This window comes from Rhea pennata, chromosome 3 (assembly GCF_028389875.1).
Source record: "Rhea pennata isolate bPtePen1 chromosome 3, bPtePen1.pri, whole genome shotgun sequence".
Taxonomy (NCBI): Eukaryota; Metazoa; Chordata; class Aves; order Rheiformes; family Rheidae; genus Rhea; species Rhea pennata.
The window spans coordinates 103891057-103908521 of record NC_084665.1 but is presented as its reverse complement, the minus strand read 5'-3'; the positions used below and the strand labels follow the sequence as shown (position 1 = coordinate 103908521).

At 41.2% G+C, this 17465-nt stretch overlaps 2 protein-coding genes across 6 annotated transcripts; both read right to left on the bottom strand.

The window, feature by feature from the left end:
* Positions 1–603: 603 nt before the first annotated feature.
* Positions 604–3798, bottom strand: LOC134138910 (glutathione S-transferase 3-like). The gene is made up of 4 exons (XM_062573100.1): positions 3739–3798; positions 2779–2868; positions 2305–2356; positions 604–1111 (listed from the first exon to the last, which is right to left on the bottom strand). The coding sequence occupies exons 1-4, from the start codon at positions 3796–3798 to the stop codon at positions 978–980; spliced, it is 336 nt and encodes a 111-aa protein (XP_062429084.1). The 3' UTR covers positions 604–977.
* Positions 3799–8732: 4934 nt separating this feature from the next.
* On the bottom strand, positions 8733–17293 carry LOC134138795 (glutathione S-transferase 3-like). Of its 5 annotated transcripts, none has more exons than XM_062572950.1 (7): positions 17220–17293; positions 14423–14529; positions 13914–13965; positions 12842–12974; positions 12038–12179; positions 11115–11246; positions 8733–9587 (listed from the first exon to the last, which is right to left on the bottom strand). In XM_062572950.1, exons 2-7 carry the CDS (start codon positions 14507–14509, stop codon positions 9462–9464), a joined length of 672 nt encoding a protein of 223 aa, XP_062428934.1. In that variant the 5' UTR covers positions 14510–14529; positions 17220–17293; the 3' UTR covers positions 8733–9461. The 5 variants fall into 5 exon arrangements, with proteins under 5 accessions (XP_062428934.1, XP_062428936.1, XP_062428933.1 ...); XM_062572952.1 differs by lacking the exon at positions 17220–17293 and adding an exon at positions 17099–17183; XM_062572949.1 differs by lacking the exon at positions 17220–17293 and adding an exon at positions 16844–17020.
* Positions 17294–17465: the final 172 nt, after the last annotated feature.

The window sequence follows — 17465 nt, the reverse complement described above, 5'->3', positions numbered from 1 at the left end:
CCACGTCATCCTGAGAGTAAATTTCTCCTACAACAAAACTAACTGCTGAATAATAGCAAGAGTTGAGTAAGATAGTTACCTCCTTGACAAAGTGAGCAGAGATGTGATCTGCGCTTGGACTACTGTGTGCAATGATTTAAGGAGGCCGGCACAGCTGAGGTCATGGGTGTTAAACTTTGGCTTCTAAGGCTGAAGGGTGAAGTGAACTCTTTCTGTCTCCTACCAGATGGAGGATTACATTTCTATCTCATCTGCTCTTGTAAGTGAGCTTAGAGGTGCTCTGCTGCAGTGTAGAAATTGATATGAAATGGAAAGTAGTAGGGGGTCAGGCAACATGAAGGAATTGGAACCTGCAGCACAACCACCAAACTGCTCCCAGTTTTCCAGTAACGTTAGGAAGGGAGGCCTAATGTTAGATGCTTCATATCTGAATGTCAGCGTTGGATGCAGAGTAATACCGCCTTGATACTTGAAAATTGCCACTACATACCAAAGGTGACATTGAAGAGGCAATTAACCCAAGCTGCAGCAAGAGAAATTCAAAACAGATCAAATTAAAGAATGTTTTACAGTGGCAGTGGTCAAACACTGGGACAGGCTGCCCAGAGAGGCTGTCGAATCTCTGTCTCTGGAAATATTCAGAACTTGACGAGACAAAGCCCCGCACAGCCTGATCGAACTCTGAAATTCCACTCGTGTTAAAAATCTGATAGCCCAAAGTACAAGTGCTGTCCCAGCTCTAGACAGTGTCAGCCTACCACTGAGCTGTCTCACAGACTTGGAGATAGAAACATCCGATTTCTACTCTGCACTTGTGCAGTTTGTAGCATGAGACTGAAAGCATACCTAAGAGGTTATCTATGCCTTCCAGGTCAGATAAACTGCCACCTGAAGGCACCTATTTCTTTCCATTGACTACAAAACTAGTCACAGTTCAAAACTGATCATCTAGTGCTTAGAGGTCTGAAGTTGCTGTATCAGGCTCTCTCCTTCAGGCCCTTTCTATAGAGATTGTGCTTTCCGGCCACGTAGCTGAGGATGGCTCTGCTCTGCACCCTCTTCATCCCATCGAACTCCACCGTGGGCACTTGCTGAAACAACAGGGCTCTGTCTAGTGACAGGAAGAAGTAACAATCTAATTCAAAGCCCACGGCTTTTGTGTCAGTGAGGTGGAGCTGAGAGATGCGTCTAGTAGTTAGCTGATTGAGCCTGAAGTTTTACCCCATAGCAAATAGGATATAGGATAGCCTGGGGCTTAAAACAATTTTGAATTTCATAGGCATTGAAATCTGAAGTAGCTCAACAATAAAATCTTAATTGCTTGTGAGAGCTATTATGGCTGAGCAGTATTCTATGTTCTATGTTCCTATTCCTCCTTCCCCTCTCCTTTAGCTTTCAACTACTTCCTAAAAAAAAGCAACATCACACTCAAGATACATTTATGAACAATTTCCAAAGGATTAAGATTTTTTTAAGCCTGTTACGGCTACTGATAACCATAAAAATGGGTTTATACATTGCCATATGCAGACATCTTGTATTCTACAATTATTGCACTACCATCTTATTAAAAAACAAATGGATAGTTTAACTCCTTTTATTAAAAAAAATAGTTTAGAAGGTATAAGTCTCAGCTGCACTGCCTCAGTGGCTCCTATGGCATCGACTAAACTCTAGTCTCTGGCTTCCCACTTTTCAGCAATCAGCCAGCTATAGTTCACATTTTCCACAGAGATAACTTTTCAGATTGTATTTCTAAATGAGTTGGTTTAAGTCAAGGCAGATGTCACAGTTGCTAGAAACTATGTATCAAAAATATGAGAAACGAAACAGAATCGCCTGCTCCTGCCTCCGCTTTTCTATGACGCCTGTGATAAAGCTGAATACGGCACTGAGTAGCCCACTCAGGATGCCTCTATTCCCCAGCAAGGCACCTGCAGTTGATGTGCCTCTCCTAAGTGCCACCTTTGAAATACAAACTTCTTCTTCTTGGACCTCAGAGAAGTGGCCAATGCACGTGAGCATTAGCTCCATGGCCATCAGCAGGTCCCCAGTAAAAGCACACAGCCTTTTTGGAAACCAACCAGGGCACAAATTTATTTGTACCATAAAAAAGTAGATACTATTTATAGAAGGGAAAAAAAGAAGAGTGGTTGTCTGTGCCTAAGCACAGTCCTTTGATCATTTTGAGCTAATATTCTCTTTGGCTGAAAAGACTACTTTTTTTTTTCAGCTTTACACAGTGGTGTACAATACAAAGTAATCATACCTGGAGAAGTCATTCAAGAGTATTAAACATCCTACCTTGCAGTAACATTCCATACGGCTTTCTGCTTTCCAGAAATTCTTCTTCAAACTGCAAGGACAGCAAGGTAAATTACTGAGTCAGGAATGACAACTCTCAGTCTGCAGCCACCTTTCTCGTGTTCCCAAACACTGGAATAGAAATACAGCACGCTGTTAAATGCGGGCTGAAAGCAAAGGCCAGGAACAAGGGCAGTGTTGAAAGGTGATTGTTATGGATGCAAACAAAAACAAACTAAGCAAACAGAAAGATCCTTGCCTTAAAGTACAAGGAATATTTTTAATTATGCATCTTTGCCGTAATTCAGTAGTAATAATAACCACACCGTAGAGCAAACATTGTGGTAGTATGAAACAGAACACCTAAGAAGATTTGCTGGGAAATGTATTCACAAACCTTTACTGTCAGTACTGAGAGAAGCTCAGCCAGCTCAACCCATTCGAGCCATTCAGCTTTTTGTTTAGAAACCTCACTGCAACACCAGCGACGGCCAACAGCCACCGTATAGATTCCGTTCGTCCTCTTCCACTGAAATAGCAAAGTTTGCCTTTCTCAGACGTTAACTACACTTCCAATTTCCTGAAAATAAAAAGGGATTAGAAGCTCTGATAAAAATCAATGCCGGATGTGTTTTTCCATGAGCTGAATAATACAAGGAGTGAAAGTGGCATTGGAGGACAGGTACGCTGTTTAAAACACACCATTCAAAGTGGCTGAATCACAGAGTTGCTAGACTCATTTCCCAGGACAGTCTTTAGTCCTGTGCAGAGCGGCTGTTATCAAGCTGACTAGGCCATCTCTGCCTTCTTTCTGAAACTGAATTGTGTCAGAGGTTTCTGTACATTTTTTCGTCGAGGAGCCAGAGAAAGGAAAACATGTTTACGTTCTAGTATGTGATAATCAGGTGCTTGTCTCCAGAACACAGTGAAAGGAAGGCAGCGCCATACAGACCCATAAAGAGAGGGGAAGATTTTAAATCAAAATGTTTTAAAATCTTGGTTCTGATTGCTGATGGTCTCTTTTGTTAACTCTTACCTAATTCAAAGATTTAACAAGCATTTCTGAATGCCTGTTATGAAAATCCCTCTTCATCCTCAGGCAAGAGGTAAAAGCCCACAACATGTGTCTGCACCTTCCCAAAGCAGCCCTCCAGAAACATTTCTGAGTGACAAATTAGAATACTGAAAACGTCACACGATAAACCAACAAACGACTCCCTCCTTTCTCCTCTCTTTAAGTCACCAGGAAGTGGTTCTCTCTTCTGTAGCAATCACGTTCCACTATAAACTTTGGGCCAGTGGATTTTTTTAAAGGTGAAGTGAACAGAAATTAATGCAAAGCTACCAGCAAGATGTGTTATTTCCTCAGAATCACCAGCTACATAAGAAATACAGGGTATTTGAACTGGACCCTAAGGGCCTGAGTGGATGTACCTCTTCCCTTGATGCACTTGGGCCGAAGGCAAGCCCATGGAAACAAACTATCCCAGGCATTAATTCCTATCCTCCCTTGGCATACTAGCTCTCCTCAGTGCTTGAAAGTTCTCATTCAGCTATCACCCCAAGCAAAAACAAACAAAAAACACCCTGATCTACTCAGAGAAATTCCTCCCACCTCTTATCTACCCTTTGGCTGTGGCTCAGCGCTGCCTAGACATTTTGTTCTCCAACACCTATCAGCGCACACAGAACAAACCACAAATGAAATCTGCTGTTTGACCCTTTATTCTTGTGCCAAAGCTCTCACTGATCACACAAGAACATCATTAAACTATCTCAAAACGTGGGAGAAGTCAGTTCATCTCAGCTAGAAGGCTGACCCTAAGTCTGCTCTGAATTGCCTTCTTCCATGGCAACTCAGAGACTGAACTTCCAGAAATGTATCTTTGTAGGAGGAGCCTCCAGTCACATCAGGTAGGCAGGAAAAACTCCAACCTCGGCAATAAATGAATGTAGCCCCTTGACCCCTGCTTAGCTGGAGGTAGTGAATATTTCCCTGTAACAGTCAGTGACAGGGCATAAAAGCATCGTCTGGAGTGTGCCAGTTATTTCAAACGAATATGTCTTATTAGGGAAATGTGAGTTTATCTTTTCTCTTTCATCTTCTTTGAAGCTTATGATTTCAATTTTATTTCCTGGACAGGGGAACAAACAAAACTTGGATGATTTGGGGGATTTTATCTGCTTTCAGTTGTAGTTAGCACCCTTCATTACATGTTATGCAGTTAATTTTATTGCTTTACCTAAAAAGTTTCCCAAACTAAAAAATAGGATTTATTGCAGAAAATACGACAGTATGATGGAAGTGTGTATATACGTATATACACATACACACACACTTTATATGTGTGTGTATATATATTATATTTACATATACACACATACATACACACAAATTTTTGAGGTCTCACATTTGTGTTTTCTTTTGCCAGAGCTTGTAAATCAAGAGTGTGTCTGACCTACACTGAGGGTTCAGAATATTTTGCCTTTTGTACTAATGATCTTTCAGACTGTTGTTATATGAGAGTACGTTATATGAGAGAGACTGGACAAGCTGGAGAGCTGGGCGGAGAGGAACCTCGTGAGGTTCAACAAGGGCAAGTGCAGGGTCCTGCACCTAGGGAGAAATAACCCCATGCACCAGGACAAGCAGGGGGCTGACCTCTGCAGAGCTGCTCTCCAGCAGAAGGACCTGGGAGTTCTGGTGGATGACAAACTGACCATGAGCCACCAATGTGCCCTTGTGGCCATGAAGGCCAATGGTCTCCTGGGGTGCATTGAGAAGACTGTTGCCAGCAGGTTGAGGGAGGTGATCCTGCCCCTCTCCTCAGCCCTAGGGAGGCCTCATCTCGAGTCCTGTGTCTAGTTCTGGGCTCCCCACTACAACAGAGACATGGAGCTACTGGACAGAGTCCAGTGTAGGGCTATGAGGATGATCAGAGGGCTGGAGCACCTGCCCTACGAGGAACGGCTGTGAGAGCTGGGCCTCTTCAGCCTGGGGAAGAGAAGACTGAGGGGGGAATCTGATCAATGTGTACCTGACGGGAGGGTGTCAAGGGGATGGGGACAAACTCTTTTCAGTTGTCCCGTGTGACAGGACAAGAGGCAATGGGCGGAAATTGAAGCACAGGAAGTTCCGCCTGACCGTGAGGGGGAATTTCTTCCCTGTGCAAGTGACAGAGCACTGGCACAGGTTGCCCAGGGAGGTTGCAGAGTCTCCTTCTCCGGAGATAATTCAAGTCCCGCCTGGAGGCAACCCTGTCCACCATGCTTTAGGTGACCCTGCTGAGCAGGGAGGTCGGACTAGATGATCTCCAGAGGTCCCTTCCAACCTTACTGATTCTATGATTCTATGATTTCATGAGGGTATGTTAATTACTACACTTATGTGTTTGGTAACCCTGGCAGTAGTTCCATAAAGGATTAAGCTGATCTGCAGAGCTGAAAGCAGTGCAGTGCTATTAAGAAAGTGGTCATATCCTCTTTCTGGCTCACAACCACACATTATTACTACCTAACTTGTATTGGCCAACTGTATGATTAACTGTCTGAGTCTGTAAAAGTTAATCCTTAAAATAAAAACATGGGGAATTTTCAATTGGATCGACTCACATTGCAAACAATAGGACTAGAAAAGCTGGGAAGGAGGCAAGGGATGCCTATCGTTTTTTGGTGACAAAGTAGCCATAATCTGACTGTAAAAATCACAGCCTAAAAGCACAAGATAAACTATTCAGTATGAATAGGAACTCCACTTAAGACATCAGAAATGTATAATCCTTGAACGGGATTTTGTACCTTTACTGCTAACCATAGGAAAATCCTCAAGTGCCTGCTGCAAGCAATACTAGGGAACTCTTTTCTCAGTTAAGTCAGGTTAGTTTTGCCTGAATTTGTCTATTTTTTTTTTATTTTAAATCTGTTAATACTGTATTAAGTTATGAAGTGCCACCACAGGAATACCTGCAAAATCCATATGAATAGCTAGCTGTTCCTTTACTCCTTCCACTTCTCTTCCTCTAGAAGTTTCCAGACTCCTTCCCCTGCCAGTAAATCAATCGATGGTGATGCTTCCCATCTCAGTACCACCAGGCAGCTTGAGCTAATCTGTTACTTTTTCCTGAGGAGAATGAAGGATACTCACATGAACGGTGTTGTTAGATGATTCAGATCAGAGAAGGGTAGTAGTAAGCTACCCATTTGGGTAACACCTTCAACTGGCAAAAGCCTGGCTATCAAGATGCTGCTGCTGAAGGCTGATTTGTACATACACGGGTCTTAACACAGCAGTGGTTGAAAACAGACTCAAATCCTTCTTGCAAAATACATCTGAACAACATAAAAATCTAACTGCTTCTGGGACACTTAGAAGTTAACACCGTAGAGTTAACATACGGTCTCAATTATTTATGAGCCAGGAGGTATTGGGCCAGTGATGCTGGGAAGCATAGGAGAAATAGCAACAAATATTCTGCATATCATCTCCTTTGCTTACTATTAGTTCTGTTATCAGCCTTCAAGTCTAAAGTGCTCTGGTGTGCTTTAAAAGCACTACCAAAGTCAGCTAACGATCAAGGTAATTGCTACTAGAGTGCTATACAAGGACTCAGGGATACTAAGTACAAGGATATTTGATACTTTAGCTAGTGTATTCCAGGAAACTCCTACAGACTGATAGTCTTTAAGATCCCTTTACTTTCCCCTGGGTTCACAAAAAGCTTAGATCTAGACCCCTCCTCGTTTTCCCTAGAATTTGGGAGATCATGCTAATAGTCTATAGACCTATCATTCAGTACAGGCCAACAAAACTGTAAACAAATATCCAAGTAAGAATGATTACATCCTTAAAAATCTCTGTCCCTTTTTTCCAGTAATGAAGAGCTCAAAGCAGCCCTTTGTCCAGCACCACTAATCTTTGTGGAAATGCTCTCCAAAGCAGAAACATGACAAACAACGTATCATTTAGCTCACCCTAAAGCAGACAACTACCAGCCAGGTGGCTTTGTTGTTCTCTCTGCTCTAAAATGTCCATTGACTGGGCTCAGCTCTATTTCCTGCCTGTGAGCATCTTGTGACAGCTCAGGTGCCTTACGCCAACTGCTGCAAAAGGCCGTGAATCTCCAACAGTTCCGCTGTCACATCATGGAGCCCTGTGATAACAGCATACACAAAAATGGCTGGAGATGTTATATGGAGAGGCATGCACTAGCTCTTATATAGACATTTCACACTTAGGTGTTGTCATCTCAAACCACGTTCAGAAGTTAAACCAAACAAAAATAAAACTCAAAACAATAAAGCAAGTTCTCATCCAATATCTTCTCACAGAATAAAGAGAAATTTACGTCAGGTTGGGCCAGAACTGGAGTGCAACAGCATGTCTACATTAGTGGTCTTGAACAGCAGCATGCTTTTAAAGCGGATTATCCTGCTTCTGCTTTTGTTTTCATAAGAGAGTGATCCTAGATACATAAACTAGACTCCCTTTGGATGAAATTGAACTGAAAGATGTGCTCCAGGAATGCATCTAACGCCCTTCAATGGGCCTTCAGTACATACAACCACACTTGAGCCAGGCTGAAGTTACCCTCTCTGTAAACACACAAGTGTTGATGCAGTTTCAACCATTCTGCAGTTCAGTTTCATTTCGACTGGCCATAGGCTACAAATTTACTAGTGACAAGCATTGGCAGACAATCATTTCCATCTCCTAGAGGAACGCCCACTTGAACAACATTACACCACAAATTCCCTCATATTCTGGAGAAAAAGTTCAGTTAGCAAAGAAGTTAAGATCAACAACCACAAGAGATCATAGAGGTGAAGACTGAACTCCTCAAGACGAGCAGATTGATGAGCTCCCAAGTGGGCAATCTGCTCATTAATTATTAGATAGAAAGCATGTTCACTGCACCAGAAGACCACAATGCATCTCTAGCTATAGTATGCAAACTATAGCTAACAAGGTAATTAACAATTGCATTAGGGATTGAATTTTTCTTGTAAACTGTATATCATTAATAAAAAATTATAACAACAGATACGAAAGCTTACAAGACTATCCTACAGAGCAGCTTTTCAAAGCATAAGTACAATTTGCCCAAGATGTTTGCAGTTCCTTTGTCAAGTCATTTGTCGAGACCATAGATTAAAAAAATGAAAGAGCATATTTTGATTTTGGCAAGTATTAGACACTAAACAGTCACAAACCTGGTATAAATCCTATCTCCCCCTTACATCTCTATTCTCTGGTTTCTAAACATAATGAAATGACTTCATGAATAGGCCCATAGCATGCAGGCTAACAAAAAACCCTCTTCATATCAAGCATAGAGTAGCCTCTAGGAGAAGTAAAAATGAAGTTTGCAAGCTACAGCTTTCTTTAATAACTTGAAGACAACGTGACAACTTGAAGACAACGTGACAACTTGAGAATAAGAAGTTTATTGATCAGAAAAGATCCTCTAAATACAGTGATTATAGCATTATACAGCAATGATATTTGTCAGATTTCATATTTTCTTCTTCTGAATTAAGAAATAACTTAGTTATGAAGACACAATGCAGACATTTCAGGCAGACATTCAGATATTACTGTCCAACAGACCAGGAAATAGAACCATCTCCCTCCTACTTTCTTTAAAAGCAATTTGCTTCATTTTCCAACAGTTAGAAAAGAAAAGAAAAGAAGAAAAAAGATAAGAAATCAGTAAAGGCCTGAAACAGAACCCATCATTATGTTGCAATCTGACCTGGATCTAAGAATAAAGTCCTCAGATCTACCAGAACGTGCTGAAGCTGTTAGATAGCAACTCACACTTTTCTCTTTCACTTTTCCTCCCACTTCCAGAAAATTTCAAGGAAGACAGTATACTTGCTACCATTTCATTCATCAAATTACTAGGAAACACTCAGGAATAATGAAGGAAAAAATAGGCCAATAGTAAAGTGTTAGGAAAATAGGCTAATAGTAAAGTGTTAGGAAAAATACTTGCATAATGTATTTGCTGTGAGAAAATGAGATGCTATTAGTTTAATCTCCTTTTGAATGTTACTACATCTTCCTTGCAGAGTTTAATCACACACTTAGAATACGATATTTTTCTTAAACCAAGCAGAATTGTTGTTTTAGACAGCCATGCTAACTTGCTTTCATATCAGTACATCCGGAGAACTCTTCTCACAGTCTCCACATATTTATCATCAGGAACAGGTTTTCTCTGGCTTCCCGGTTCAAGAAATTTCTTGATTGTGGGGATGCTGCTTATATTTGCTTTAAATGCCTGAAAAGTAAACAAGTACATGGTATTTGAAGATCGGAACACAACACAAGGAAAAAAAAAAACAAAAGTGAGACTGATTTGTGTAAGCAGAGGATTTAACTGAGGAGGGCACTATTGAGCTGCAAAACAACCCAAAGACTGTCTTAAGCTTAAGGCTTGCGTGAACCAGTCCAAGACTGACATAGCGGTACTTTTTCTCTCAACTTGTGCATCTTTGTGCTGGCGATATGACTTCCTCCGCCAGCTTCACACAATGTCAAGCACAAGGGGATTGCTCTCAAAGTGAACAAAAAGGAAAAAGTCAATGCAGTCACATTGGAAGAGACACCATCTCTGCAATATTTGCACTGTTCACGCAGGTGAGCACTTACTCAAAGTAAGATAACTGTGTGGACGCTATGAAAGAACATACTTCAAATGTTAGCACCGCCATAAGTTATTGAAGAGATAGCAGAGGAAGAAACAGGAAATACTGAAGCTTAACAACACTGTTACAACTAAAGACTACATCTAAATACTTGTAAATAGGTGTTGCACGTTTAAAAAGCATTGGTTGACAAGAGTCTGTACCATTTACCCAAATGATTTTGGAGATGGTCTCCCCTCATCCCCCCCGCTTTACACTTCTAAGGAAAGACGACATATGTTATGGACACAATGTTTACGTTAGCATCCTCACCTACACAGAATGTTTCAGAAAAATTTCACTTTCACTCCTGTGGCAAGAACACCAGGGAAGAAGAATGGGCTGACAGCTTTCTGTATTTCATGGTGCTAATGCTCTTTCCAAGGATCCATGTCCTGAACTCTCCGTCCTTAGAATGTTGAATGGGTCAATAGCAGGAGAATCTCTTCCTCAGAGTGTGATTATTGCTAAGACCAGAGCTGCATTATTTCCTCTACTACTAAGCAGTTCTAGAGAGATATCATTACAAGTTTCCCCAGTAACAACAGACTCCTCGTGATTTCTGTAAATGATGCTCCTGCACTCGTTTCAGTCTTCCTAACGACCTTTTCATTAATACATTCATTAACAAATTGCTTGTTGAAATAAGACACAAAATATAATTTTAGCCATGGAGGAAGCTCACTCCCCTTTACTCCAACCTCATGATTTTAAAAAGTAACAAAACAGCCCTCTTCCATCTTGGACTGATGTTGGATGAAGTGGAAACAGTTATCCGTTGTTATTTGTATAAAGTACACATGTGAAACATCTTGTGATCTCAACCATAATTTCCCAATCATAATTTTCCACTGAAAGGCATCACAGAAGTGGTGATTAGATTAAAAAAATAAAAATCTCAGCAGGGTGGATTTCTTCAGATCCATATGTGAGTTATTCTAGAAAAGAACACATTCTCCAGATGAAGCCTATAAAGAGGCACTTCCTAATGGCAGCAGAGCAGGACTAGAATGAAAGAAGTGACAAACATTCTTGTTTTATGGAATCGTCCACACGTGACAGACTTTGAAAGACCATTGGTCATGTTTCCAGCCACGTAAGCATGGTGTTAGTGTAGCTACCTGTAACCGAGGAAACTCCGAGAGAACATCTGACTTCTTCTCTTCTACCATTAAAATGGCTTCAAGAAGATGAATATCTGCCCAGCTAAGACGGTTGCCAACAAGAAAGTCTTGTCCATGATCTTTCAAAACCTGCAAGTGTTACAGATGAAAGCATCTAGATTTGGACAGAGTCAGCCCTGGATGATGTTTTCAAAATGCTCAGGTACACTTTCCTTCACAATACTTCCTGTGCCTACTCTTCTTCTGACCTTTTTCTCATACAACTGGGCATATTATTAGTCTTGGAGATGTGGGTTCAGTTTCTGCAATCACTGATCACTTCATAGAATATTTATGACAAATTCTCACAGTAATGAACTTTCTCTTCTTTTCTTCCTTTCCAGACTAATAAATTCTGAATTTTCTATACACACCTTCAATGGGGAAATGGATAACGTAAAAAGAGATGTGATGAATCTAAAGCTTTTTGGCTAGGACACAAGGGAAATGCGCAAGAACTCCAGTGATGTCAAACTTACGACAATTTGCTTATTTAAAAATGTGGTAACTTTGCAATGGCAAGTTATTCAACTTTCTTTTTCTTAAAAGACAGGAAGTTACCATATAGACTTTATAGGGGCGCATTCATGTACTTCTTAGATCAAACTTTTAAGTCTAAAGGGATATTTGGATCTTTCAGTCTGAATGTTGATATTGCTCTGCCCATAGAATCTCACTCAGGAATTTCTGCCTTTAATCTACCACCTCTTCTCTCATACTGCTTTGACCTTCCACTTACCCCTCCAGCCTGGTGACAATATGACATTCTGGGTTAAAGTACTTCGCTGATTCTTTTCTGTTTTCTTTGCTTTTGGTAAAACATCCTGCATTCCCACTGTCCTCCTTCTAGAGCAATAGAAGGAAATAATGCTTCTACATACCTTTTCATAGACTGGGAAATACCTGCTTGTGGCCTTTTGAATTATATTGGCATGTTCCTTCTCTTTTTCTTCAGCTGACAAGAAGGGGTATCTCGTCATAAAACTCATAAGGTCATCTGTTCCTCCTACATACATATCAATTCTAAAATAAACAAACAAACAAAACACACACCACCAACTTAAATAAGAAGGCATCTTTAAAGGCAAAGAACTTCCTTAGTCAGATTTGTGTTTGATAGTAAAAGCTGAATATTTTTCCCCTCAAGGAATTATTTTTTCCAGTTAAAAAGTAAAACAAACAAACCCCCCAAAACAAAATCTCAGTCTCACTCATACTTGTAGCATTGCTGTTGCTTCATTTGCCCACTGTCCAGGATTAATTCTAAACAGGATTGTACAGGCATTAAAAGCCTAACTTCAAACAGCAAATACTGATACAGATCTCTTCAGAATCACTAAGAAGAAACACATAGCACCATAAGGTGATTCAGCCTGAACTAGTTTAGTCATCTAGACGAATCCCACCTTCAGGGTTTCAGCTCAGGTCCAAGTGGTGCCAAATAAACTACAGGCCGATGCTTTATCAGAGCACTGCAAACCACTGCATCAAATATTTATACATAAAATTATCTAATTAGAACAAATCAGTTGCCTTGCATCCAGTGGTAGCCTGTCACTCTTACTGGAAGTTGTGCGCGTCACTGAGGCATGCAGGTGATTCCCTGGGCATGCTAGCTAACAGCTAATTCTAAATGCATCTAAGCTACTATAATAAATTCAAGAAGAATAGTACTGTTACAGTACAGGGCTCTCTCCTTCAGGTCCTTCCCATAGAGGTTGTGCTTTGCTGCTATGTAGTTGAGGATGGCTCTAGTCTGCACCATCTTCATTCCATCAATCTCCACCATGGGCACTTGCTGAAACAGCAGGGCTCCTTCTGAAGAAATGGAATTCACAAGTTATTGCAGTGGATCCACTAACTCCATACCAGATTTTCTGTTGCTTTCAGGAGAAGGTATTTTCTTTTATGGTGAATTTGCTGTGAGCAGTCCTTACATTACACTGGGGAAGATTTTTTTTTTTTTTTTTTAAACATCCAAACAATCAATATAGTTTGTTTTGCACCACTGTAATTTCAGAGTAGAATTACTGTGGATTAACAACCTCAATTAGAAAAAATGTTCACTAAGTTGCAGTCTGGACTGTGTACAAAAACTTTTATATGGATATTGAAATACAGTGGAGATAACGACTCTAAAGCATATAAATAAAGAATATCTATTTCTAAATAAATATATAAAAATACATTTCTGTTCTACAGTTTGAAACACAGTCACACATGAAGCACATGTCAGATACCCCAATGTTTCCCTACAAAAAGTATCAAAAACTAAATTAAGACATTCAATTAAGTTTTAGGATAAGCTTTTGTAAGTTGTTGAAATCTAGAGCAAGTATGTGGGACCAGGTGAGATGCATAGAAGGGATTACAATTCATATGGTATCTGTATGACACCACTTTCCTCATTCATGAGGAATCTGATGAATTCCGATGAAAGAATTTCAGATATAACTTGGTTCTTAAATCACTTAAGCAGATTTTTCATCAGCAGGAGGGGTAGCAGCAGACAAGGGAGAACAGAACAACCAGAAAGCCTGGGAAACGTATTTAATCTTTAATTGTGCCTGTCCACAGTTGGGCGGGGGGGGGGGGGGGGGGAGGGGGGGATCCTAAACAAACCACTGGTCCCATTCACAGTTCTCAGTTTTACTTCCTTCTCTGCTCTGAAAGTCCCAAATGCAGTATCAAACACACCTTATCTGAGGCTAGAGTAAAGCCTACGCACACTTTTCTTGAGGTTTAATCTGGACTCACCTTGCAGGAGCTTCTCATACTGTTCTCGTGTTTTCAGAAACTCTTCTTCAAACTGACAGAAGAGAATAGGGAAGAGAAGGAAATGAGCATCTTGTCACATTGCAAACAAATAGACAAACCTGTTCGGCATCATACAAGAAAGAGAATAGACAGCATGGTTCCTTCCATTCCAGGTATGGCTCTGAAGGAGAACATACAAGGGGCAGAAGCACTGACAAAACCTCTTGGTCTGTTGTATTTGGAAGCTCTGCTATGAGCAAGTCCAGTAAAAAACAAAAAACAAACAAACAAAAAAAGGCAATAACAACTGGGGCAAGAATAGTTTAATTGGTATTGGACAGACAATTTAATCTAACACCATTGACCTGAAGTAGTAATACTGAATCGTTGAATAGGGGATAGGCAATACTGTTTACTATGCTATCTTGAATACTTTGTTGGCTACTAACCTGAGTGATCTGTCTCAATGGCAAGCCTGCAGATTAAAATTAAAAATGCTAAAAACAAACCTCAACCCCAGCTGCAGCTAATAACCAGCGAATTGCCTCCATTTTGCCTCTTCCATCAAAGTAGTAAAGTTTAGGTTTTCCAGCCATGTCTTCAAACTTTCTGTCACCTAAAATATGTATATGGAGATAACAGTTTAATAATAATTATACAAATCTGACAGTAGTTGACATGGTAATTCACAGAAATTTGAGTTACTTTTAGACAAAACATTTCAGTAAAGTTTTGGTCCAAACTGATTTGGTTTCATTGTTGCACAGTCAAATCACAGTAACAGTGTCTCATAATTCTTTTCCTTCCCCCATAATATAGGAAGAGCAAATATCAAGTTGCTATGTAGGATATAACGGAGAAAATGAAGTCACCACTAAAGAAATCCTTAAAATCCTTCAGGGGGGAAGGAAAAAAAAAGTCTTAGTACTAGAGTTTCTATAACAATCACTGCTAAAACCATGTTTCAATCAAAGAGGGGAAAAGGGACTAGACAGATTTTTCAAGTCTGATCGTCCTTTTATCAAAAAAACGCCAGAAGTATCTCCAGAGTAATTCCACACATACTTAGATGAAGTATGGGAATATGTTTTTAAAAGCCCTCGCTTGTCTTTCTAGCTCTGGTGATCTAAGATAGGTAGGTGATAGGAGATGAGCAAGAACTTCAAAAGAATGGCCCACTTCTTCCGCAAGAATCCACATTAAAATACAAAGATACAGATTCTTGTACAATTTACCCTCCTACTGGTCTCATTTCTGACTATTAATAATCTTTATTGTCAAACATAACTTTATAGACTTTTAAATTTGCTGAAGTCTATGATGCTGCTTTGAGAGAGTAATTTTAGTTCCTGAATGACTTCATAAACCAGGCATATCTCTCTCTCTCTCTCTTTTTTCTTTTTTTTTTTTTTTTTTTTTTTTTTTTAATAGACTAGTGTTTTGGTCTCAGCAGGAGTTGGATTCCATTGCAGAGTCATAAGCCAAGGGAATATCACATTTCATCATACTGGGATACCATACACAGAACTGCCTAACAGTAACTCCTTACTGCAGTTGAGAATGTTTTTCCTCTGCAGGGACATTCTTTGTCCCTCTAATCAACCCTGGCAACCCTGGAATTTAACCCTGGCAAAGGGTCTGCTGGCATTAGAACAGTAGCCTCCAGTTCACAATTTTGCAAGAGTTCCTTCATACACAGAGTGGGAGGGAAGAAAGAAAAAAAAAAAAAAGACCTTTGAAAGACCTTGAACACAGAAGTAGCACTAGGCAAGGCATCTGCTTGTTAGTTAACAGGCACAAAAATAAAGACACAGAGACTTCAGCTGACCACAAGAATTCAAATGAGCAAGGCTGGTCAGCCCTTCTAGCCAGCTCAGAGGCCTCCTCTTCTTCTCAGTTAGGTCACGGGGAACATGAACGTTGCCAAGTAGCATCTGCACTACTTACAAGCAAAAAAAATGTGTGCAAGCAGGGAAAAAAAACTGGAAAAAAGGTATCAGAATGAACTACATAAGCTGCATGAAAAAAACAAAATGAAATAGTAAAAATAAGAAACAATGTAAAGTATGTTTTAAAAGCACAAGTTGCATGTAATACAGGTAAATTCACAAAGGCAGGAACGGGGAGTCCACGGTGGTTTTTAACCTAAAGTTAAAAAAACCTGAAAGAGACAGAAAAGTCACAATACTTCACTTTACCTTTCTGAGATACACGCAAGGCAGTCTAACACACACTTTATAGAAGATAAGCAAGTCACTGTTTTCCAAGCCCACAGTGAAGACAGCAATTCAGCAAAGAGCAAACAGAAGGTAAAGACCTGATGGATGCTTGCCTTTTAAATATGTGGAGATCACCAAGCTTTGAAGCAAGCTGTAGCTCTTTGGTTTCTAAGACTACATCTGCCACGCAGTACTGACAGAGCAAAGAAGTCCAACTGTGAACTGAAATCTGATGGAAGGCAGCATCTTAGGGACAGGGAAGATGGAGCTTTTTCCCCCACTCTCTCCATCAGAAGGAGAGAAAGTAGCAATTAAAGCTAGTTAGGCTCCCCTCCAAAATGGTTATTTTCTCTCTCTCCTCCCAGCTCTCAACTAATCTGATCAAAATCAGAGTTGACTGGAGTTTTCAATAGGGACACTATTAGGGAGAATCAAGCAGGGGGCAGACTTCTTCCTGCATGGTGGAGGGCAAAACTATATTTGACCTGTGGTATCATCCCCTTTTATCCCGTCAGGGATTTATGAACTCAACTAGCCTAAAAAGGGAAACGACAAGCTTGCAGCAAAGGGAACATTAACAGCCATACAGGCAGCCATTGCTCTCGCGCTATCTGTATGCACCACCAGCAGGTCAGTGAAGACTTGGCTGTCACTTGGTGCATCCAGCAGCCCCCACCCGCTCCTTCCTGCTCAAAATCACACAAGACCAACTTGGAAGGAAAGTCCCCTACTGAACACAGGGCTGCTAACAGCCTCCTGGGCGACCAGCTCCAACCACTGCCACCGGTGACAGTTTCTCCACAGGTACGATGCAGAAAACGACTAGGTCACTAAGGGCAGGATCACCACGCTGGGGGAGGGCCTGGAGGCAAAGAACAGCTCCAGCGGCGAAGGGAGAAGGGAAGAGGCTTCGCGGGCCCGGCCGAGCCGCGGCGGGTGCCCAACGCACATTCCCGTTTCCCCTACCCCGAGCCGAGCCGAGCCGAGCCGAGCCGAGCCGAGCCGAGCCGAGCCGAGCCGAGCCGAGCCGAGCCGAGCCGCCCGCGCGCGAGGGCCAACGGAGCGCGGCGCGCGCGCGCCCACCTACCTCCAACGCCAGCACCACAGCACCGCGACCCAGCCCCTCACCCACAGCGCGGTAGGCGGTGACGAGCGGGCGACGGCCAATAGGGAGCCTCAAATTTGCATGTTCTGCAAAGGCTGCTGGGAGAAAAGCATATATTAAAAAAAAAAAAAAAAAAAAAAAAAAAAAAAAAAGCCCTCGCCATTTTTCGTAGCCCCGGCACATTTCGGAAGGACTGTGTTTGCTGGCCGGGGAAGGAGGGTCTGCTCG

Bases quoted from the DNA above. Each gene is read 5' to 3' on its own strand.
- LOC134138910 (XM_062573100.1), bottom strand. From the start codon at position 3,798: ATGCCTGGGATAGTTTGTTTCCATGGGCTTGCCTTCGGCCCAAGTGCA. The intron at 2,357-2,778 runs GTGAGGTTTCTA...CTGTCCTTGCAG, and splicing joins TGGCCGTCGCTGGTGTTGCA to TTTGAAGAAGAATTTCTGGA. The intron at 1,112-2,304 runs GTAGGATGTTTA...TCCTGTCACTAG, and splicing joins GTATGGAATGTTACTGCAAG to ACAGAGCCCTGTTGTTTCAG.
- LOC134138795 (XM_062572950.1), bottom strand. From the start codon at position 14,509: ATGGCTGGAAAACCTAAACTTTACTACTTTGATGGAAGAGGCAAAATG. The intron at 12,975-13,913 runs GTGAGTCCAGAT...CCATTTCTTCAG, and splicing joins GTATGAGAAGCTCCTGCAAG to AAGGAGCCCTGCTGTTTCAG. The intron at 9,588-11,114 runs GTAGCTACACTA...TTTACTTTTCAG, and splicing joins CGGAGTTTCCTCGGTTACAG to GCATTTAAAGCAAATATAAG.